This window comes from Trachurus trachurus (assembly GCF_905171665.1).
Source record: "Trachurus trachurus genome assembly, chromosome: 11".
NCBI classification, from domain to species: Eukaryota; Metazoa; Chordata; class Actinopteri; order Carangiformes; family Carangidae; genus Trachurus; species Trachurus trachurus.
In genome coordinates, this window is record NC_139904.1 from 10582809 (window position 1) to 10608072 (window position 25264).

At 45.3% G+C, this 25264-nt stretch overlaps 1 protein-coding gene and 1 long non-coding RNA gene across 2 annotated transcripts; both read left to right on the forward strand.

Annotated features, from left to right (window-relative positions):
- Positions 1-1095: 1095 nt before the first annotated feature.
- Positions 1096-18400, forward strand: LOC310993804 (uncharacterized protein; the record flags this gene model as incomplete). The annotated part of the gene is made up of 3 exons (XM_083982283.1): positions 1096-1156; positions 2991-3105; positions 16359-18400. Exons 1-3 carry the CDS (start codon positions 1145-1147, stop codon positions 18398-18400), a joined length of 2169 nt encoding a protein of 722 aa, XP_083838409.1. The 5' UTR covers positions 1096-1144.
- A 4404-nt stretch (positions 18401-22804) lies between these two features.
- LOC310993615 lies at positions 22805-23358 on the forward strand. Its single transcript, XR_014595748.1, has 3 exons — positions 22805-22899; positions 23046-23171; positions 23272-23358. It is a non-coding gene; the product is annotated as an uncharacterized lncRNA (long non-coding RNA).
- Positions 23359-25264: the final 1906 nt, after the last annotated feature.

A 25264-nucleotide genomic window follows, 5' to 3' on the forward strand; every position in this document is an offset into this window, starting at 1 on the left:
CATTTCTTCACATAGATAAATAAATCTAAACAAGTTTTTTTTTACCAAAATCACTCTGCTTTTCATATTTGAAGACCACATAAAATTACATAAATGTCAAAAGGAAGCTTAAAGGAGCATTATCGCAAATACAGCAGCAATAGCATAAAACAAGTTGAAATATGCAAAAGATGGGTCGGGGGGAGCCATGACTAAATTTACAAAAAAAATCGCCAACAGTGTAGTGCCCGTGGGGCAAATACAGCATTTGTCTTTGTTATGATCCAAGCCGGCCCGGCGCTTGCTGCATTAAAATGCACTCGGAACTCGCAAATCTGACCTCAGAACCGGAAAAATGCAACAGTAAATTGTAATGTAGCAGTCTTGGGGTGCTTACAGTCACTGAATCGTCCCACTGCGGTCTGCACGTCACACCAACGATCATACATTTGTAGGAGGAAGTTGCAGTTGCTGTTGTTGCCGTTGTTGTGGTTGTGCGCGATGTAGAGCTGCTGCTTCCACTAGCGAGTTTTCTTTTTCCCGCGATTGCACGTTCATTCAACCTGGTGAGGGAGGAGGAGGGGGGAGGGAGGAGGAGGAGGTGGGGGGACCGTGTCATCACAGTAGATGAGGTGAGTAGTGACTGAGCTGAGGCTGTGTATGTCGCTCTTTTAGTTTATTAAAATAGAGCCCATAGACTTATTTAATTTTTTTCTGAACAATTTCTCATGTTGGGGCTTCAATACAAGACGAGCAGCATGGAGGTATTTGGATGTTTTTTGGTGTGTCTTTTTGGACGAAGAAAAGTGAGCACCATTCACAACCATTATATGGACAAATACTGCTGCGTGGACCCCCCCCATAACTCAGAGAAGGCACGGAGGACTCTGAAAATTCTCCCAGCCCTTAGTCGACATGAAGGTGAAATGAGTGAAATTTGAATTTTGGGTGAACTATCCCTAGTGTGTGTCTGAAATATGCATGGCACAACACATCTGATAAAAACCAGAATAGTTTAAAGTTCATCTGGAACAAAGTATAAGTAAACAGGAGGAGGAGATGATTAGGTGAGTGCTGGGAGGAGGGGCTAGTCTCTTAGATTTGTATTTAAGGAGGTGATTTGAGAAGAGTTCAGTCCAAACCTCTCAACTAAACCAGAGACTGAATGATAGGAAAGGTAAGTGAATTCATATGTTACATAACGTTTTTCATGATTTACTGCACCATCTTAACCAAAAATCAGCAACTTAATCTGTCAAATCTATATGTATGGAATAGACCAGCCTTTCTCAAACTTTTTTCAGTCAGGGCACCTTTCAAAAGTGCATAAAATTGAATACATAAATACATTCTTTTTTTACATATGAATGGATTAATACAATTGTAAATTAATTTTAGATAAATAAATATATAAAATTAACCCGTTGTCAGTAACATGTCATGACGTCCCCACCGGGGTCAGCGTGACTGCGCAGCACATTGTTTTATAATTTAACCACGAAAATACATTTGATTTCACAAAGAGCAAGGAACAAGCAACAGCATCATGCATCGTTTTTATAAAAGAAAAGCCCCACAAGAACCGGACATAAGTGACTGTGAAATGGAGCCTCAGCCTACTACTTCATGCGAGCCTTCCTCCATGCTCTGAGTCTGAAATACTCCCCCCCCCCCCTCTCAATTGCGGGTTATTTGTGTGTATGAGCGCGTACCTGCGCGCTGCATGCGCGCATGTGGACCTCTCTCTCCCTCTCTCATTGCGGATTATTGTTTGTGGGTGTGGGTGTGTCCACTGCTGCTCCGCGCTCTGTCCCTCACATGCACGAGAGAGAGAGACAGAGAGAGAGCTTCACCTGAGCTGAATTACGACTATTCCTAATTTCATTTACAGATATCTACAACGTCATTTTGCCTAGTCAAAACTTAATTTAAGATATCTGAAAAGGGACATGTAGATATCTTTAATTGGGGTGAATTAGATATCTTGAACTGGAATTATGACTATTCAAAATCAAATTGTAGATATCTCAAACTGGAATTACTACTAGTCATAATTCAGTTACAGGTATCCATGATTCATATTGCGGATATCTGCAACTGAATTGTAGATATTTGTAATGACAAACCCCATACACATGAATGGCAAAAGTGACTTCATTTGTCCTAGGAAGAATGTAGTTGTGGATAGAAATAATTTAGTTGTGGATATCAGATAGTATATTCTTTTTGACTAGGCAAAACTGAATTACAGATATCTGCAACACATATCCAGTCTGGCTTTTAAATGTTAAAATGGCTTGCCATGTAGGCTAATAGTCCATTTAATTCTGCACACAAAGGGACTTACAGAGGTATTAAAAGAGACATTGATTTGGTAGCATCATTAAATTAGATCGCTGTAGGCTATCACTTTAGGAATGGAATGGAGGAGGGGGGAGGGTTGGTCATTAAACTTGTTCATATATGCTTGCCAAGTTTTTAGTCTGAAGTGGCAGTCAATGCAATCTCCAGTCTTTTAGGAAACACATGCATTAACAGCAAAATATAAGCAAGACATGTATGTAATTAAAGAAACATTAATGATCTAATAGCCTCAGTACTGAAACATTATCAAGGACATGTTTATAAAATGCTATGTGGTTAATTTAAGTCCTCAATCCCACTTTTTAAATCCTTTCTCCTCCCTCCACCTCTTCCTCCTTGTCATCCTTGCTCCTCTCTCACACCTCTTTTCCTCCTGAGTTTCTCTCCCTCTCCCTCATTCCTCTTTTTTGCTGCTCTTTCTGTCTTCTATTCTCCTCCTTACTTCCTCTGTACTCTCTCACATCCCTGCTTATCTTCACTCCCCCACCACCACCTGTCATTCTCCTCCATCCTCTCACCTAATTACCCCTCTTCCCTCTCCCTTCACCATTTTCCCAACTCCTCTCTCTTCTTGTCTCTATCTCCCTGGTCCTCCTCCTTGCCATATCCTCCCTCTCCTCTCTCCTCACCCTCGTCTTCCTGCACAGGTGTGTTGTGTCCTCCTGTCTGCTGGTATCAGGATGCCGTTTACAGCGAGACAGAGTCTCTGCCTGCTGGGCATGGTCCTCATCTCTCTGTTTCCTCAGCCAGTGCGGGGCCAAGGTATGTGTCTCCGCCGCCAGAGTTAGCCACAGAGATATAGATTATCTTTGCCTGTGGGCTTCTACTCCTGTGTGGTGGTGTCTGCAGAGCCCCATCCCCCCACCTGTACTTTAGTCTTCTACATGTAGGACAGACTGTATTAGCATCACCTCGATCCGGGGGTTGTAGATGATAGGAACAGCACGGGAACTCTGGGTTAGCCCAAAACTATGATTTATTTTCACAGGACCAAAACCACAACCGCCAGTCTCTCTCTCATCTTCTCCTCAACCCAACTGACATTTCACCCCCCAACATTCGACTCTTGGCCCCCCAGATCAATATGCCCTAACATCCTAACACAACACAGTTCTAATCACACAACATAAAATAGTCCCTTATAATAAAATAAAATTCATCTTACACCAGTATGTCAACATCGTCATGTTGTCTGTCCTGGTATCAGTCTCATAAGTCATTGTCATTACCCTCACACACATTGCTTTTTCACTTGTAAATTTCACTCTCTTGCCCTGTTTCGAACCTTGCGCGTCCTCAACGTCACTGAAATTATTTCTTGGGTTGAAACTCCCCATGTGATGTCAGGCAACTCACCCTTTCCACCCATGTAGTTATTGATGGTCTGATACAGAACGACGCTTAGGAGTCTTGGTCAGATACTGAGCAGACGGTCAGAGAGTTTTTGAACAACTGAAAATTTGTCCAATTGATTCCATATGTGAACCCTGTTGTTCATGCGAAGGTGAAAGCTCACCTCAACAACAACAACACCACAGTTTACATAAATAAGGACTTCTCTCAATTGCTGAAGAAGAAAAGAGCAGACCTCATCTCAGCAATGAAAGAGGCCAGGGAAAGAGGAAATTATGTTGTTGTAAAGTTAAAGAGAGCGAACTTCAACAGATGAAAGGAGCCAACAGCAAAGTGAAGCAGTAGGGCCCCACTGTATGTACTGTCTATTTTTGATATAATTGTCTTTATCTAAACACCATATTACCTCATCTTTACAGAGGCAAACTCAAGCAGATGGACCGATCATAAACTTCTGTTCTAATACATTCCAACAAACTACTATTTGATTTAAGGACTCAATAATTGAGTTTAACTGTTTGGCATCATTTAAATAATATTGAATTTAATGTTTTTATTTTTCTTGATAATTTGATTAATTTGGTTTTGCAATTTGGTGCTCTATATTTTGACTGAGATGCCCCAATTTCAAAGGGCCAAGATGCCTTGCTAAAAAAAAAAAGTTAATGTGAGGCCTGACAGACTGTGCTGAATATTTTAAACACATGAGTTAAAACATTTCAAAATTGTAAAAATGTGCTAATTTCTTGTTTTCCACCAGGTTGCGAGGGTGAATAACTTCACTAGGGCTGCCACAAACGATTATTTTGATAGTCGACTAGTCAACGACTATTTTTTTCGATTAGTCGACTAATCGGATCATACGTAAATTGAATGTAAAACATACAGTTTATCGCACCAGCATGCAGCTGCTCTTATATACCATCATTAGCATTCAGCTTGAAGTGTTTAACTTAATGTGGCGAGGTGGAGTGGTGAGTAGTGGTGAGTGGTTGCCAACAACGCCACCTGGGGAGTTTCGCCCCAGGAAATAGTTACTGTTTTTTATAAAAATGAAAAAGGTCACGCAGGCTCGAATCACCACAGGGGAGAGTTCAGGTATAAAAAGAATAATAATTTATTGTCACAATATTGTTTCTATAAAACTTCAATAGTTGCCAAAATATTTCACATTCACAAAAGACTGGGCCAAAGAAAGGGGAATGGATAGGGCTGGGCCAGCCACGGCGACCTTAAACCAAACCAAGGGGAAGGAGAAACAAACCAAGAAAAATAATATCACCCGTGACACTGCATACACACGCAATGGAGAAGTGAAGAAGCCACCACCAGGGATTGGGCCGCCGCGCTGGACTACAGCACCTGTCCACAGGGAGAGAGGGAAAAATTAAGATGGCCGCAGTCTAGCTGACCTCCTCACACACACCAAGAACAATTAGATATTATTTATAATACAAAACCAACATAATAAAGTCTTCTTAAAATATTCAAATACAAATTAGAGGAGAACAATTAAACAATTATCAAACCCGCCCCCCCACAAAAAGAAAAAAAGAAAACAAGAAAGAAAATAAATAAATTGTTAAATGTCTCCGAGGTCACTATTGTCGGCAACAACAATCATTTAATCAAAACCATGTAATCGAGCCAAACAAAACAGCAGCAAACATCATGGTGGCCGATGACCGGAACACACCAGGACGCAGGATAGTGTGCAGAACTAGGAGAGTGGGGGCCGCTGGTTACAGCGCCCCGCTGTAAAGCAAGAGAGACAGTGTCACAACTAGTGCAATGATGTAAAACTGCAACAGCAGACAATTAGAGCAGCCTACCTCTGAGCTCTACTGCACCCAACACGCGCCCACCAGAACCGCTCGCTCCCTCCGGCTCACCGCCGCTCCGAGCACTGCAACGGAGCGGGAGGATGAAGCCCCAGGGCCAATAAAAGTAAAACACCAAACAATAACTAACACGGCATGCTTACCTTAGTGATATGACGGGGAGACTCACCGAACGTGCCGCACAGCAGAGGCAGAGAGGGAGAACAGCGACCAAACACACCTGTCCCAATCACACACACAGCGTCGCTCCACCAGCTCGCCGTTGCTCCAACACTGCAACGGAGCGAAAGGATGAGGCCTCAGGCCCAATAACAGCAAACACAAACCAGCAAATATGCAGAATTCCTACCTTAATGATACGACAGGAGGACACAAACAAGCACGCCGGCCAGCTCACCGGACGCACCGCACAGCAGAAGCAGAGAGGGAAAATGTCGACCAACACAGCTGTTTTAATCACCCAACAGTGCCGTCCCCCCATTAACCTGCGCCCGGCTGACAACAGCGCCATGCAGTGACCAGGAGGGAGATGACTCACCCGGTCACATCTACCCCACCTTTCTTGCATCGGCGTCCCGACGATGAACCACCGTGAAACCTCAACTCCAAGGCCTAAAGTGAGCAGACTGAGCGGTAAGTACGGGCTGCTCATTGGTAGCACCATCTAGACCGATGGAGCGTGGGAGATGAGAGACATTTGAGTGCAGACCAGCTGTTAAACGAGGTGTACGACGTGGAGCCTGCTGACTGGAACAGGGTGGATCCCTGGGAGGGTGCGACGGAGCTGGTACAGAACCTCCCGGCTGTGGAGCAGCGCCGGGGCTGGACCCACCTCCTAGGTGGTCTCTCCAAAGTTGGCGTGAGGAGCCAACCGAGCTTGGCACCACTGGGGTGCGGGGCAATGGGGTTTCTGGAACCAGCAAGTAAAGATTATCAACAGAAGAGTCGCTGTCAGCTTCCAACACAGCTGGGGGAGGTTGCTCCTCCGGGGGTGGAATAAGGGCTCGGGCCTGACGACAGCCTTCAACATGTCACGGTGTACTGTCCGCTCTTGATGCAAAGCCTCCACAGGAGCGATAGTGTACACTGCACCCTGACCTGGAGCTTTCACTACTTGATAGACCAAAGAGCTCCAGACATCCTGAATCTTGTGCCGACCTCTGACACCAAGGTCCCGCACATATACCAACTGACCAACCTGGAAAGGCACCTCTCTGACTCTCTGGTCATGCCTCTCCTTTCGGCGGCCTGCAGCAGCCAACAGCCGCTCCTTAGGACCCTCAAATGCTACCTCAAGTCTCGCTTGATGCTCAATGATCCAATCCTGTACCTCGCCTGGGACCGGGTCCTTAACTCGACCAAGAAGGAAATCGATCGGAAGCTGTGGCTCCCGCCCACACATCAGGAAAAAGGGGGACTCGCCAGTAACCTGATGTGGTGTGCTGTTATAACTGAAAAGCAGCTGTGGCAAACAAGAAGCCCAGTCCTGTTTCTGTGAAACTGGCAGGGTGCGAAGAAGATTGTGGAGAGTTCTGTTGAACCGTTCGCACTGCCCATTCCCGGCAGGGTGGTATGGAGTGGTGCGGGATTTATTAACACCATACAAGCAGCAAAGTTGTTTGATCAACAGACTCTCAAAGCAACGACCTTGATCTGAGTGGATGCGACTCGGAACCCCGTACCGGTAGAACCATTCATGTAACAAAACACGAGCAACGGTACAAGCCCGCTGATCCCGGGTGGGGACAGCTACAGAAAATTTACTAAAGACATCAGTCATGACAAGAACATTTTCAAAACCACTTCGGGAAGGCTCAAGCAGTGTAAAATCCACAGCCACAATTTCATTTGGCCGGGAGGCCAACAAATGGCCCATAAAGCTATGTGGCACCGAGCCAGAGTCTTTTGCAACTTGACAACGTTCACATTCCTGTACCCATCTCTTTATGTCCAGGAACATTCCTGGCCAATAACAACGACGCCTGACCAATTCGGTGGTCCGTTCAACGCCCTGATGACCATGCTGTTCGTGAAGTTGTTTCAAAGTTTCCTCTTTGAGAACTGCTGGGAGGAGGAGCTGAAGAATCCCCTCTCCACCCTCCGGGAGGAAGATCCGACGATGCAGTACCCCTTCATGGTCAACCAGACGGTCCCACTGACGTAACACAGCCATGACTGATGGAGAAAGCTGACGCCGTTCAACTGCAGAAGGCCGAGTTTGCCTCCTCCAGAAAGACAAGACCTCCTTCAGGAGCGGATCCGCCTCCTGCAAGGAACCAATGTCGACAGTGGACTGGCCTGGGAGGGCCGAAACGATGGACTGGGTCACCGTCGCCCCAGGAGCTGGACGTGACACTTCCTGAAGGACCTTGGGGACTGGCGTACCAGGCAAGAGTTGACCGATGGCGCTGGATACAACCTCGGGCTTCCGGGAGAGCGCGTCTGCATTTTTATTACTGCGACCCGAACGATACTTTATTTCAAAGTCAAAGATGGCAAGCTGCGAAGCCCATCGCTGCTCTGTCGCCCCAAGCTTGGCCAAATTGAGATGACTCAGTGGGTTGTTGTCTGTAAAGACGATGCACTTGTGCCCCATCAGATAGTCACGGAATTTTTCAGACATGGCCCACTTAAGTGCCAAGAACTCTAGTTTCATCGAGCTGTAATTGCTCATATTGCGCTCCGTGGGCCGGAGGCCTCTACTAGCATAAGCCAGTGGTCTTACGCCATTTTCTGTCTCCTGGGAAAGGACAGCTCCCAAACCACTATAACTCGCATCGATCTCCAGGATAAATGGACGCGAGAAATCTGCATAGCTCAACACAGGAGCAGAAACCAGCCTGGACTTAAGGGCCTCAAAGCTCTCCTAGCAGTGGGACGTCCAAGCATCACTAAAGGCCTGCCCTGACCCTCTTCTGGACTTCGTACCGGCAAGAGTCGCCACCAGCTTGTGAAGGGGGGCAGCCAATTTCGCGAAGCCCTCTACAAACCGCCTGTAGTAACTCGCAAAGCCGAGAAACGAGCGCAACTCAGCCACTTGGCGTGGACGTGGCCATTTTGCCACGGCCTCGATTTTAGCAGGGTCGGTGGAAACGCCTTGGCTGGAGATAACATGCCCCAAATAATTGACCTGCTGTTGAAAGAACGCACATTTCCCCAGCTTAACTTTCAGGCCTTCTTGTTGGAGCCGGCCCAGAACGGCCTCCAGCCGTTGTAAGTGCTCACTGACGGAGGAAGAGAAGACAATAATGTCGTCTAAGTAAAGAAGCAAAGACTGACCTTGCTGACCCCCGAACATTCTCTGCATCAATCGTTGAAAAGTGCTCGGGGCATTACATAACCCAAAAGGCATTCGATTTAATTCAAAAAGTCCAAACGGTGTACAGAATGCTGTTTTGGGTTTGTCTTCCTCTGCAACTGGAACCTGGTTGTATCCGCTAGCCAGATCTATCGTGGAAAACCAACGAGCACCACAGAGAGAATCCAAACTTTCCTCAATGCGAGGGAGAGGGAACGCATCCTTCCGGGTCTTGGTGTTCAACAAACGATAGTCTACACACAGTCGAAGTTTCCCGTCCTTCTTTCTGACCAAAACAATCGGCGACGCATAAGGACTGCAACTTTCCCTAATGATCTTGGTCTCAAGAAGCTGGTTGATATGAGACTTCACCTCTTCGTACTCAGAGGGTGGGATGCGGCGGTAACGCTGCCGGACTGGCGCATCATCCAGCAGTGGTATGTTATGCGATATGAGATTTGAGCAACCCAAGTCACCATCGTGGGTGGAAAAGACAGAACGGTACCGCTGCAATAATGATCTCACCTCCCTCCGGTCCTCATCAGACAATGTAGCCAAGTCAATAGATGCTAGCTCATCCTGTGCTACACTGGTTGCTCCCTGGGCAGAAACACTGGCGGTGATCGACTTAACCTCAGTCACGCCCGGAGGTAGACTGATTACCTGGGCCCCACAGAGGGAGCCAAGACGAGTCCGAGGGTACAGAAGAACATCTGTCGTCCCCAGATTGATCACCGGGATGTAAGCAGTGCCTCGGATGACACGAACAAGACAGGGAGAAGCAAGCAAGCCACATGGCAGACCAGATTCCAAGGGTTCGAAAAGCACAGCCTGATCGCTGGCCTGCTCGGGACAAGTGCTGGCGACAAGCCTAAGGACCCCACCAGGTATTCGTATCGTCCACTCACCCCCGACCCTCACAGTGCCTGTGCACGGGTTTGGCTCGCTGACTGAAGACTGATGGTACTGCTGCAGCGCTTCAAAGATTGGACCTGGAGCGTGCGACACGGGTGGCGAGGCAAACAAGGAAGAACCATGAGTTCCAAAAAGCTCTCTGTAACAATTGCGAATGACGTTCATCCCCAAGATGCCAGGGACGGAAGACACAGCGCCGGGGGGGTCCTTGACGACTAACACCCCACAGCGAGGAATTACCTTTCCACACAATAAAACATTAAGCTCTAAGTAACCAACATAGGGAATTTCTAACCCGTTAGCGGCAGGCAGCTGCAGCCAATTGCACGACCGAAGCCGATCCTGGTCCCAAGATGAGAACTGCTGTTGAAAGAAGCTCTCAGTAATGGTGGACACCATAGACCCAGTGTCGACCAAACAAGGGACATGAACACCACTAAACACAACATCAATTTTTGGACATGACGACATCAAACCAGCAACTAACTCTTCCTGTGAGCCCTTGACTTCCCCATCTGAGCGGAGGCCCGCCGACTCAGAGGGTGTCAGTTTTCCGGCTGATGAGCCGAGGAGGTCGCCCTGGTAACCTGAGGGTTTGCACCACCAAAAGAGTTGGCCCGTGCACGAGGGGGTACGGTTGGGCCCCGGCACTCCCGTGCGATGTGGCCTGGCTGTTGACACCTTCGACAAATTAAAGGACCATTTCGAAAGAAATTCCCTGGTGGTCGTGGGGCCTGCAGAGCAGCCACAGTCTGCGTGAGCTGGTCAAGTTGGGCCTGTTGACGCTTCAAAAGTTCCATTAAATCACTCATCTCTGACCTGGGAGGGGCAACGGGATGACGTGGGTGGGAGTCGCTTTGCACCCCATACTGGAGACCGTAAGCTGATGGTAACGAATGGCTTCGCCCCCTAAACCCACTTGATTGGCCCTCCCTTTCCCATCTGATAGCCTCAGCGCGTACGTCCAACAAGGAAGCGGTCGGCTTGCTACGGACGTACTGTTTAAGCGTTCGACGGAGAGAACTGTCAAGAACATGCTCTACAAATTGGTCACGCAAAAGATCCCCAGCATTAGGAATCCCGTCGGGTGCGCACCGCTCAACCTGCTCCATTAAAGCCAGCAGGCCCAAGGAATACTCCTGCAGAGTCTCCCCCTCCTGTTGTTTCCTAGAGAAGAAGGCCTGCTGCAACGTTACATAAGATTGTGCACAGCCATACAGTTCCCTCAGAATAGCAAAAATCTTAGCTGGATCTCCTCGCTCTGTGCTGGGCCTAAACCGGATCTCCTCTCGGGCTTCCCCATCTAAATGATCAAAAATGAACAGGGCTTTGTCGGCGGCGGAAAGGTGGCGAACCCGCATGCATGCCTCGATCTCCTCCGTCCACTCAGCTATCCCTAAACCTGTCTTCCCATTAAACAAGGGACATTTACGGTCTCTGGGAACCACAACCAACCGCTCCGTGACAGTAGCAGCACTAGATGGGGCATAGCTAGCTGAACCGGAGGGACCTGCAACAGCTCCACCGGGCACGTCCCGGGAAGCAGTGCGCTCCCGCTGTAGCTGCTCATTGTCTGCCTCTAGCTGTGACACTAAATCCCTAAGTCGCTGTACCTCATCCGCCATGATGGCTGTGGAATAGCACCAATACTCACGATACTGAAGTCTGGTTCTTGGGATGGATGCTGCTGTTTTGACTCTGTAACTAGAAACAATAATATCAATGAAAAAGAATAAATCAATCTCAATAGCAAAAAAAAACAAACAAACAAACACAACCAAAAAAAAAAAAACACGTCCCTGCCCCTTTAAATGTGGTGATCCTGCCGACAACGCCAAGATGTGGCGAGGTGGAGTGGTGAGTAGTGGTGAGTGGTTGCCAACAACGCCACCTGGGGAGTTTCGCCCCAGGAAATAGTTACTGTTTTTTATAAAAATGAAAAAGGTCACGCAGGCTCGAATCACCACAGGGGAGAGTTCAGGTATAAAAAGAATAATAATTTATTGTCACAATATTGTTTCTATAAAACTTCAATAGTTGCCAAAATATTTCACATTCACAAAAGACTGGGCCAAAGAAAGGGGAATGGATAGGGCTGGGCCAGCCACGGCGACCTTAAACCAAACCAAGGGGAAGGAGAAACAAACCAAGAAAAATAATATCACCCGTGACACTGCATACACACGCAATGGAGAAGTGAAGAAGCCACCACCAGGGATTGGGCCGCCGCGCTGGACTACAGCACCTGTCCACAGGGAGAGAGGGAAAAATTAAGATGGCCGCAGTCTAGCTGACCTCCTCACACACACCAAGAACAATTAGATATTATTTATAATACAAAACCAACATAATAAAGTCTTCTTAAAATATTCAAATACAAATTAGAGGAGAACAATTAAACAATTATCAAACCCGCCCCCCCACAAAAAGAAAAAAAGAAAACAAGAAAGAAAATAAATAAATTGTTAAATGTCTCCGAGGTCACTATCGTCGGCAACAACAATCATTTAATCAAAACCATGTAATCGAGCCAAACAAAACAGCAGCAAACATCATGGTGGCCGATGACCGGAACACACCAGGACGCAGGATAGTGTGCAGAACTAGGAGAGTGGGGGCCGCTGGTTACAGCGCCCCGCTGTAAAGCAAGAGAGACAGTGTCACAACTAGTGCAATGATGTAAAACTGCAACAGCAGACAATTAGAGCAGCCTACCTCTGAGCTCTACTGCACCCAACACGCGCCCACCAGAACCGCTCGCTCCCTCCGGCTCACCGCCGCTCCGAGCACTGCAACGGAGCGGGAGGATGAAGCCCCAGGGCCAATAAAAGTAAAACACCAAACAATAACTAACACGGCATGCTTACCTTAGTGATATGACGGGGAGACTCGGGCATGCACGCCAGCCCGCTCACCGAACGCGCCGCACAGCAGAGGCAGAGAGGGAGAACAGCGACCAAACACACCTGTCCCAATCACACACACAGCGTCGCTCCACCAGCTCGCCGTTGCTCCAACACTGCAACGGAGCGAAAGGATGAGGCCTCAGGCCCAATAACAGCAAACACAAACCAGCAAATATGCAGAATTCCTACCTTAATGATACGACAGGAGGACACAAACAAGCACGCCGGCCAGCTCACCGGACGCACCGCACAGCAGAAGCAGAGAGGGAAAATGTCGACCAACACAGCTGTTTTAATCACCCAACAGTGCCGTCCCCCCATTAACCTGCGCCCGGCTGACAACAGCGCCATGCAGTGACCAGGAGGGAGATGACTCACCCGGTCACATCAAGGTATATGCTAACTAAAAATAAAGACAATTAAGATGATAGTTCATCAAGAAATATGCAGCATAAAGTGCAAACAGCTGAGTAAAATAAAGATAAGGCACTGACCTAAACAACACCAAAATAAATACTTAAAGGTTTTATAGGTTTTTCTTTCCTTTATTTGTCTCTGGCAGCTACATTTAAATAAAATGAGGTAGACACCTGAAACTAAGGAATTATTCACAATAATAAAGTTTTGGTAGGCCTATTCAAATATAACTTGTGCTCAGTGTAAATAATGGGCTAGTCGTTCTGTTAAAAAAAAATCATATAGTTTATAAGACAATCGTCTTGTCTGAAGAAATGTAAATGTGCCTTTTTACTGTCACAGAGGGAGAAGCATGGAAAGAAACACAGAAAGTTCTGTGTGAAACTCTGTCAAGTGAAAACAAGTAAAACTGAGGTGCAGCTCAAACTCTGCAAGGTGTGGACTGTGATGAGAAGCTACCGGGAAATATTGACGTAGTTTTACGCCGGGAGAGAAGACTTCCTCGTTACAGTAAGATGAGCGCTCATTACGTGACGAGGACCGCTGTGACCGGACGCGGTAACGATATTAAGTCAGATTGGGTTCACTCCACAACATAGAACCACTGACCACATCTACACCCTCCACACCCTCATCCAGAAACACGTCCACCACAACAAAAACAAAATCTTCTCTTGTTTTGTAGATTTCAAGAAAGCATTCGACTCAATTTGGCATCATGGTCTGTTTCTGAAACTACTAGAAAAAGGTATTGGGGGAAAAACCTATGATATAATCAAGACAATGTACACAAATAATCAATGCGCTGTAAAAATTGGAATCATGGAAACCGACTTCTTCCCCCAAAGTAGAGGGGTGAAGCAGGGCTGCAGTCTCAGCCCCACCCTGTTCAATATTTATATTGATGATTTGGCCAAATCCCTGGTAGAGTCAGACATCCCTGGTCTCACCCTCTCTGACACTGAAGTCAAGTGTCTACTCTTTGCAGATGATCTAATCCTGCTTGCTCCATCTAAGGAGGCTTTACAAAAGCAATTAGATCATCTGCAAAAGTTCTGTCAGACCTGGGCCCTGACCATTAACCTGGACAAAACCAGAGTCATGGTCTTCCAGAAACGACCCAAGTGTCAGAAAGACCAACACAGGTTCCTCCTGGACTCTACAGACATACAACACACACACAGTTACACGTACCTCGGATTAAACATTACAGCCACAGGAAATTTCAATCTGGCCATTAACGATCTGCGAGACAAGGGCAGAAGAGCTTTCTGGTCCATTAAAAAATCCTCATGTATTGATATCCCTGTTAGAGTCTGGATGAAAATATTTAAATCGGTAATTGAACCTATTATACTATATGGTAGTGAGGTGTGGGGTCCTCTTGTAACCCAAGACTTTGAAAAATGGGACAAACACCCGATCGAAAGCCTGCATACCGAGATTTGCAAAAACATCCTCAAAGTCCATAGGAACACTCCCAATAACGGATGCAGAGCTGAATTAGGCCAATTTCCCCTTTTAATTCGGATCCAAAAAAGAGCAATCAAATTCTATCAACACTAGGGGTGGGCAAAAATATCGATATGGCAATATATCGCGATACTTTATACCGCGATACGATATCGATATTCAATATTTAAATATCGATTTTTTTTTCAAAAAAAAATTCAATTTTTTATTTCAAATAATAAAATCATGTTTCAGACGTAAATCCAGTACGACTTCTGCACCTCTGCTCCGCGAGGTGTCACTGTGCTGCTGCCTCAGACAGTGTGTTGTTCAGTATGTTGTTGTAACTTTCACTTGTATAAAATGGCACGGATAATTTGAATGACATTGTTTTGACTCAGTTTGTCCCATAAATTATCACTATCATTTGATGTACATATAACTCGGATTTTAAGATGCATAATGCCTTTTACATTTTTCAGTGAACTATGTAGAATATCGTAGAATATCGCAATATATCGCAAAATTTGGATATCGCAATATTGTATCGTATCGTGACTCAAGTATCGTGATGCGTATCGTATCGTGCGGTCCTTGGCAATGCCCACCCCTAATCAACACCTCAAAGCCAGCGACCCCAACTCCTACCACTATAAAGCCCTGCAGTGCCAAGAGGAGAGCAAAGACAGGAGTCCCCTCAGCCAGCTGGTACACAGGCTCAGCTCCACCATCACCGAGCACCAAGACCACCCTCACACAATCCGGCCCCACCAAATTACAGAAAAACAAAAAGACAATTACATCAACTATTGGACATGTACAACCAAATCCCAAAGCAAACTGCAATGCTATTTGGCCCTAAACAGTAACTGACCCCAGACTGAGGAAAACCTTGACTATGTACAGACTCAGCGGCCACAGCCTGGCTTTAGAGAGCGGCCGCCACAGACAGACCTGGCTGCCCAGAGACCAGCGCCTCTGTCAGCTCTGTCCACATAGACAGGTGGAGACAGAGCAGCACTTCCTGCTGCACTGTGACGCATACACACACATCAGAACACAGACATACACTGACATCACACTAACAACACCCAACTTCACCCAACTCTCAGACCAGGACAAATTCTGTCATCTGTTAGGAGAACAAAGAGCCACTGCTTTAGAAGCAGCAAAATATGTTTGTGCCTGTCACAAAAAGAGAGAAGAGCTGCTCAACATGAGCTCCTCTATATGAGCAGCTGCTGCTCCTGTTAAGTTTTACCTGCTAAATGATATCTACACTGTTTGTTCATTAGTATCATCTGTATTATTATATTATTTGTTTATTTATTTATATTGTATGTGTTATTTTACCATTTCTGTAACGCTTTGGCAATATTGTAATGACAGTCATGCCAATAAAGCTTGTGAAATTGAATTGAGAGAGAGAGAGAGCGAGAGAGAGAGCGAGAGAGGGAGAGGAGCGGCGGTGGCGGTGGGGGGTCACACCGGTGCCGCTTGATGAGGGACAAGACAGGTAGAGAGAGAAAAGAGAGAGAACACCTAGCCTATGTGTACTCGCCTTGAATGACTGAGTGCACATGTGTGTGGTGGGCGGCTGCAGCGGCGGGTGCGTGTGTGGACGGTGCCGCAGCAGTTTTGAGAGAAAAACAAAGTTGAAAAAAACAAAAAAAACAACAACGACGCATCGACTATTAAATTAGTTGTGGACGATTTTAATAGTCGACGTAGTCATGACTAATCGACTAATCGTGGCAGCCCTAAACTTCACCATATGTATTTTTATGGGGTGAGAGATTACCCAATAACTTCTGTTTCTCCTTTTTTCAACAGAAAACACTGCCAACCAAGTTGCACAGACCACTCAAAGTCTCACCACTGCACTACAGATGCGAGAAACCACCAAGATGCTGATGAAACCCTATGCAAACTGGGAGCAGTATCTCACTCCTGCTCCCCTCTCTATTGCCATCATGGGGGAGCTTGTATTCATATCCTCAGTTAAAGATTTCAGCATATCAAATAACACCTCCAAAGATGACTACAAGTACATCAGATACCCAGAGTCCTTCAGGGCCTGTCTCATGCAGATCTGTAACTCAGGCTGGCATGCATTCAATGAAGCCCACGTGAATATGGATCAAATCCGCCTTCACACAGGAACAGTTCCTGATCACATGAAGGCAGCGGTCAAAACTCTTTTTAAGGGCAGTGATGAAGTTATTGAAAACCTCCTACCAATTCAACTGGACAACATTCGTGAAATTGCAGACGACTGTGTGGCACTGGCAGAGAGTGTAAGAAACAAATATATTGACGTGATCAATTTAATCCAGGAGCTGCTGGAGGCCTGTATCAACGCTCAACACTTTTATGGAGAAGAGCTGGAAAAGGTCAAGCTGAAACTGAAAGGGGCAAAACTGAGGGAGCAGAGTGCCCAACTTCTGAATGAACGGTCCCAGAAAGCACTGGAGAGCATGGAGAAACAGCTGGACGAAGCACAAGCAACGTTCAAAGAATCCATGAAGTCTCTTCCCTCTGGGTTTGCTATGATCGGCATGGATTTTTTGGATGGTATAGTAACTGGAATCATGAATATATTTAACCCAAATACATATAGATCGTACACAGAACAATCACCCACTAACCAAAGCACCTTAGGTGAGAATGTTGATGACTACCCACAAATGCAAGGCTATAGTAAATCTGGGGGGATTCTGATTCTTGTAGAATCTCTTACACAGTTTGTCAATGGAAGTGAAATAAACTGGAAGGACCTGTATGACCAGGAGAAACAGCTTCCAAAGACCAAATGGACTGAAGATCAATTCCAAAGGATCTTTAACGCAGTGGACACACTTCCAAAGGGAAAAGGCGTTTCAAACGTTCTGGCAATCTGTCAAAAAGGGATCAACATATGTAAAGAGCTGGCAACGTATTCCCCTGATCACACATGGGATCAGGCAAAAACTGAACAGGTCATAAATAACATTACAAAGCTAAATGATGAAGCCCTCACTTTTGACTCCAAGAGCAAAAAAAATGTAGGCTCTCCAGCTTTTACCCCCAAACCACCTATGATGTATAAAGCACAGAGCACAGGCAGACAAAAAGCAAGTCAGATAGCAACTGAGACTGCCCGTTTCAAAATAGAGCAGAGCCGAGAACAACTCAAACAAACACGGCTGGCATATGAGAAGAGTGTGGAGAACATTGAGAGGAATCAGAAGGAGCTGACTGACATTCTTGTTGAAATGCAGAGTTGCAATATCAAAGAGATTGACTTTGAGACCACCATCAAGATGCTGGTGAAGGGTCTGGACGCCATGGGCAGAGTCAAAGAGCAGTGGGAGAAAATGGTGCGCTTCTTCCAGATGGTCTCCAACATTGTCAAAACTAGCCTCAGCAAGACACTGCACTACTTTGTCAAGACATCTAATGTTACAATGCAACTCACTTACAATGGGAAGCTCTTTAACAAAGACCTCCTGTACAAACAGGCCTTTCAAGCCTCCAACATTGCCAACCTGGTCCACATGATTTCAACGACCTACACTGAAGTGTCCAACCAATACCTGATGGACAGAGTGAGCAGTCTGGGCAGGCTCATGGCTTTGGATAAGGAGAAACCAGAGTTCAAAGAGGAGCGTCGGATTCTGCAGGAATCCTGCAGCGCAGCCCAGGAAGGGATTCTCCAGCTGGTCCTGAAGAACAAGAACGAATTTCAGATGCAGATCGATGCCAGGATGGCAAAAATAGAGGGTGACTTGAAGGCTGTTCTGCCGGCTGCTCAACCACAGGAGACTGAGAGAATCAAAGAGATTGTTCAGGCTGGCTTTAGTAAGGAAGATGAAGATGTAGAAGCTTTGATTTGATTTGATTTGAAAATCTTTAATGTCCCCGAAGGGGAATTTGGTTTGCAGCAAAAGTTCAGAGTCAAACACAGTAGATCTCACATAGCACACACAACTTACAACTTACAGTTAAAGCAACATTGCGGAGTTTCAGCTCAGTGCTTCCACCATCTGGTTGAGAAGCGCTATTGTCTGGGGGGAAAAACGAAACTTAACGAAAACGAAACTTATCAGCCAGCGCATCCAGCGTTTATTCCCCTTCCCGTTCCAACGGCCCACCCACGGGCCCCCGGGGGGGTTTTAAACAGGGAGGTGTCATAGAGGATGTCACCAGTCACTTGAAATAGTCATGCCACATATCGTTGGAAAGCTAAAACTCTTGTGATTAAAGATATGCCGACCATTCCTAAATATAATCATCACAGCAACACTCGAATCAGACTATAAACATGCTAACAAAGTTAGTAAAAAGCCGATATAACTCACGATTTGTGTCAGGGCAGGCTCAGGATCACAGGGTTTCCCCACAAACTTGGTGTCGTTACATTCAGAAAAGTCCAGTAAATCCAATCCAGTAAAGTATTTAGTCCAAAACACACGGTTGTACCGGTAGATAGCCTCATCCCGCTGCTGCATCTTATGAAATTACGCATTGTATATCCATTATTTCTCCTCAAAAGTCCGGCGTTTACATGAAAACAATGTTTATTTCACTTCACAAAATGGTGCTGCACTCTGACCTTTCGATTGACAGCTCACTCGACCAATCACAAGCTCCCTGTCCCCGGCTGCCGCCTGCAATATCGAATGAGTGGCTGTGTCTCATGAAGAACATCCCCTCTGACAGCGCTGAATGACTTCAGCCAATAGGAACCGATCCTGATGGCAACTGATGCATTGAATAGCCAATGAAATTCCGAAAAAAACGATGTGCTGCATTCACGGTCCCTGGGAAAAGGCAGCACTGCCATCTTCATGCGTAACTGTGCAAAAGCTGCACTTTGGCGCATGTATTGTTTCTCAATGGCAACTTTAGGAAAACGCCTAGACGTACACTCAGAAAAACATGTGTAAAATACTCATTTTTAGCAGGATTGTTATCAAATTTGAACTGGGGCCAGGTGCTGTGGTCCCATTGTGTTTTCCAGCTAAAATTCTCAGCTACACTCATCTTCAGGCATCTGATTGCAAAAAGAAAATTCAGGCGAGAATAAAAACATTCTAATTCAGTGTGTTCCCACTTAGATTACTCAATGATAGTAGCACTTATAGTGATTATTTCAGTTTGGGGAAACACTTCAGAGTGATACCTTTCAAAAGAGACCAAGCCCATCCATATTCTCCAAACAGTTCAAGAACAGCATTCAATTTACTTTGGGTACTCCTTGGATAGGCGAATATTACAGAATTACAGTGGTAATAAACGACACTATTTCCCACATGTTTGCAAGGAGACTGTGTGGCGGGTGGATGGGGTAGAGGGGGGAGCAGCGGCGGCGACGATGGCGACCGGAGGGGAACCGTAAGTTTCGCTTTTACCCACCACGTCTCTCTCTTGACGCAGAGGGGAGGGGGGGGCGGTGATTCGTACCCGTGCAGGGAAGTTACATAGTGCAGTTTCAGCCGACGCGAACCCGCTCAGGCTGCAGCAGCAGCACCATTCATCCTATTAACCATTTTTCTACCATTGCAATGAGTCTGGAAACATTATTTTAAGGCCGAAAAACTCTGCAATGTTACTTTAAGTTAGTTTCTCGCGTCATATGCAAACAAGGCAGAGTGCAAGTTTGTGGGTTATCATTTAATAATCAGAACCACCATATTTCCTATTAGCAAGCAGGTTTCTTTCCAGTACAGTATAAGTTGCTTAACCTTAATTTCAGACAATGTGTAAGTAATTGTGAAAGTAGCAAAATTTTAAGATATGTTGTATTCCGCTTTTAGAAACAATGTCTGGCAAATGCTAAATCTCACTAAATTTCTTCTGAATATACACAAATGTTGATGCCTGTTATTCTGACTCTAGTTGTGGCAGTGGTGGGGAGCTTGATTTTTGATTGGATGTGAATTGCAGTACAAAGACTGGTCAGTGCTTGTCTTTTAATCTGGTAAAGTACGCTACTCTAGGATATGTTTAACAGAAATTATGGTGATTCATCTATAGTGTGTATATATGATTTATATTAGAATTCTAAAATACTATTTAGGCTATCTCTCATCAATTAATCAAATGTTCCCTGTGGTGAAGGGCAAACGTGTTCTACATCAAAGCTTTTCTCATACTATTAAAAGCATTTATGAATTGATCAATTAAAAAAAAAAAAGATCTATCAAGCAGGAACAAGCTTGTATTCTCTGTCATCCCTGCTCTAGCATTGAAACACTTAAGTGACAACGCATCACCTGTTCTTAGAGGTTATTCTGTCAGATTGTTCCATTGTTTTCTAAATAAAACGTGTCTTCCAACTGTACTAGTCGAGTAGGCCTATAATCTAGTCTGGTATGTCCTCATTGTCTATAAACATAGCCCTTATTATTATTCTTTGATTATATATCCTTTGATTACATATAATTTTTCACTATTATATTCTTTGGTTGATACACACAATGTAATTGTTTACCTGTATTAATTTATCATTTATTGTTTTTGATTAGCAGCCAGCCATTGGCCCACCCACAGAGTTTATATAAGAGACTCCCACCTGTGACTCTGATCCTTGATCCACGACCGGTCGGCGTTCTTTTGTATCCATGCCCTGATTTATTAAAGGCTGTTACGCATCACCTTGTCTCCTGCGCGTGAGTGCCTGAAGTAAGCCTTGTGCTTTTTTTCGTCTGTACTAGTCGAGTATTTGATAGTATCTCTGTCAGGTTAATGATAAGAATAGTCTGAATTGTGCAGGATAGCATATTAGCACCCAGTGTTGAAACTTTTAGCACATCAAAAGGGTGAGTTTATCGAAAACCTGAGGAAATAATGCTCGAAACAGCACTGTAGAATGTCATAATTGCACAATTGCGCATTATAAATAAATAAACACCACTATTGCAAGGTAAAAACCATTTATCTGCATCTATTAAAGCAGATATCAGCTTCACGGCCGTTTCGGCTAATGCTGCGTTCAAGGCAGGCTTTTGAAACCGTAAGTTACAGCTTCAAGTCACAACTACGACTTGGTAGCGTTCCAGGTAACCCGTAGCTCGTGTTTTTACCATCCTGTTGTCTGTGAAAGTTCCCTATAACGGCCACTCGTAACTTTCGACCCGTGAACTCGTACCAGATCGAACTGGTATGACTTCACAGGAAGGAAAAACACAAAGTACGAGTTTCTTTGAACGCACCATGAGTTAGCAGCCCCTGTCAGTGCCCGATCCGTACCCGGAACACGATCCGTTCCAGATCCGTTCTGCGCATGCGCACGCACATGCGCACGCACATGCGCACTTCCCCCCTTCTTTTAGTTTACGGCAGACACCGCGGATATGGATGAATACAGAGACGTTCTATGAGGAAAAACACAAGCACGTCGCAACGAATTCCCCTCTGTTCTATTTCTGATTAAATTAAATATAATGTAGACCGATCAGTTAATTGTAAAACATTTATTTATTGATGTAAATGTGGTGATTTCTGCACATACAGACAGCAGCAAGTTAGCACTGCTCCTCTGACCAGCTCCTCCTGAAGCTTCACTTTTCATTTAACTTACACAAACTAATCAGTGAGACCATAAATTAATCTGCTCGCTTTCTCCACCGGCGTGACGACGTCTGGGTGACCGGTCGATCCCATAGATATATAAACGTTTATATATCTATGGTCGATCACCTCAGCCGGCCGGCTGCTGCCTCTGAGATGAGCCGAGCAGCGAGCTAACGTTAGCTCCCGGTGGCTACTCCCAGGTAGCTGCTCCCAGCTAGCTCTGCACTTCTCCCAAAACCTCGGAGCAAACTTCCAAACAGATCATTTGGATAAACTGACCACAGATTAGGACTCTAAACTGTGACTTTCTCGCATGAAAAAATATTTAAAATTAATAAAGTGACGTTTTAACAACGCTACGGCGGACTTTTAGCTGCTCTACTGCTAGGCTATCAGTTAGCATAGCTTTGAAGCTAATGCCGTAAAACGGCGCATGCGCAGAAGCGCTGGAACGGATCGTGTTCCGGGTACGGATCGGGCACTGACAGCCCCCGCCCTTGTCAGGCATCAATTGGTCCTCGTGCTACGTCACCACCAGCAGAGCCGGCCCTCCCTATAAGCGAACTAAGCAGCTGCTTAGGGCCCCGCAGCCACTAGGGGGCCCCCAAACTTTGCTCAATCATTTGTCTAACCGTCCACCCCTCCCCCCCTCTCCCTCCTGGCCCCCTCCCTCCGTCCCTCACTCACTCACTGAGATTGCGATTTGCGAGGAGGTGATTAGCTTTTGGACAGCGACGATGTCCAAAAGGATATATCCGTCAGGTGCGGAAAATAGGAAAAAGAAGAAGGTCGAGGATGAAAAAAAAACAAGGACAAGGTAAGGCTAATTAATGTTATGTTTACCGGATGTACGTTTAGCCGAAAAACATGTCTGTGCTTGTGTTAGCTCACTTAGCTGGCAAGCTGCTACATGTAGCCTGCTGCAGTTAACATGTCCTGGCTGATTTTAAGGTCTGTTTACAGTGAAAAGATAACAGCTGTTTTCCTGTGAGGGGATAAAGGATCAATCACCCATTTATTAATGGCTGATTAGATATGTCATGTTGCCACATCCTCATTCCCCTGTGGCTGGTTCCAGTCATCCAGTTGGTAAGTTTCTTGTTTGTTGCCACAATATGTTTATCTCTGTTGGAAAATTTAATTGTGTGTACACAAGTGGCTAAAAAAATTCTACTAATCTTCTCCACAGCTCCAATGGTTACTGCTGATGATGCTGCTGACCAACCAACATCCTCTATCTTCTTCTCAACTGAAGTTTTGTTTTAAGGGTTCTAGAATTTAGCTGTACAGATAATTTAAAGAAAACAAATCTGTTCAAACTGTAATCTTTTGTAGAATCTTTTATCTTTCTGCTACATCAAAAGTAGTGATTTAATACTGCAGGTTTGGAGCCGTCTATTGCCATTCACAATATTAACATTAACATTCAGACAAAAACAAAGTAGAAGAAAAAATGACAAGTGCAATTAGACAGCTTTAAGTGTTTCAGTGACTCTAATTAGTAATAAAATATCTGCTCGCCATCATGTTGATAGAGGTACAATAAAATATGCAAGGGTTGCATACAGTAGCTGGTTTTATGAATATTTGATGGTACATAGGCCTATATACACTGTGAGGCAGGGCCCCCAATTTTATCCTGCTTAGGGCCCCCAGATGTACAGGGCCGGCCCTGACCACCAGTGTTGGGTGTAACGCGCTACAAAGTAACGCGTTACTGTAATCAGATTACTTTTTCCAGTAACGAGTAGTGTAAGGCATTACTCTTCTGAAAATAGTAATCAGATTACAGTTTTCCAAGCTCGTTACTTGCGTTACATTGCTAGCAGCAACTTCACCACACAGACATCACACAGAACAGAAGGGAGGGGGAGGGGGGCGTGAATGGGTCAGTGATTGGTTGGGGTTTGGCACGAGGTATCATTTACCATCACCGATTGGTCGCCACCCGGCAGCCGGCACCCGCAAGGACAGATGAGAAAAAAATGGAAGCATCAACAAGACCCAGAACATGCTGCTGCTAGCTCTTTTCAACGTGGTGAAGGATAGCGGTGGACACAGAGAAACCGGGTAAAAGTTGACAAACTGAGGTCAGAAGGACTCAACAATCCGTACGTTACGTTGTGTGTTTTAATCAGTCCTGTAACACACACACAGTGTGACCGCGGCACCGGCAGAGAGACAGACAGACTGCAGAGGGACGAGATTACTCGCATCCCGACAGTGACTCCCGACACTTAAACCTGACTTGCCCCTCTTCTGAAAAACTCTGACATGTCAAACTGGCCCACGGATGTGTTAGAGGACTAATTCATCTGTCTAACCATCAGAACTATGAAACTGTAAACACAGCTGATCGATCGAAAAAAATTACCGCCCGAGTTAATTTACTTTGATTGAAAGCAGGTTCTTGAATGCAATTTTTAAAAAAAATGTAACGAGTAATATAACTAGTAATATAACGAGTTACTTTCTCTAGGGAGTAATAAAGTAATGTAAGGCATTACTATTTTTGAGAGTAATATGTAATGTGTAATATATTACTTTTTTGAGTAACGAGCCCCAACACTGGTCACCACATTCACGCGCATCCCTTGGCTGCACACACAGCCCTTCATGCCGTTCTCTCTCCTCATTGGATAACACTTGTATCCCACAAGGAAAATTTTCTCCTCGGGTTACAGCAGAGCAGAGTGACGGAGAGACTCGTGTTTAGGCTGAAATACTTCATGTAAGTGATTGCTGACGGAAAATAGGACTATTTAGGACTTATATTAACAAAAACATTCCACTGATATCTGCTTTAAGATAGGAGGTTTTGGCGTTGAACATTTTGAACTCGTGGTTTGAGGTTGATCCCTCACAACACCTTCACATGAAAAGCACATTAACTGACTGAGGTTCCTATCATTGTAAAGGCAAGAATCAATGAAACTGATCTGAAGTCAGAAATGGTTTAGTGGGGAGCTGTGGTTGGTGAGAAAAAAAAGGCCCCTGTCCTTTTTGCTTAATATCAAAAAGTGCCCTTTTTCATGTGTTTTTGGATGAATAAATAAATTCCTCTTGTGCATGGGGATTTTTAAAAACAAACAAACAATGGTATAAAAATGCCACAGATGGAGGGCAGGAGGTGCTGCGGCACGTTGGCACAGTGGTTAGCACTGTTGCCTCACAGCAAGAAG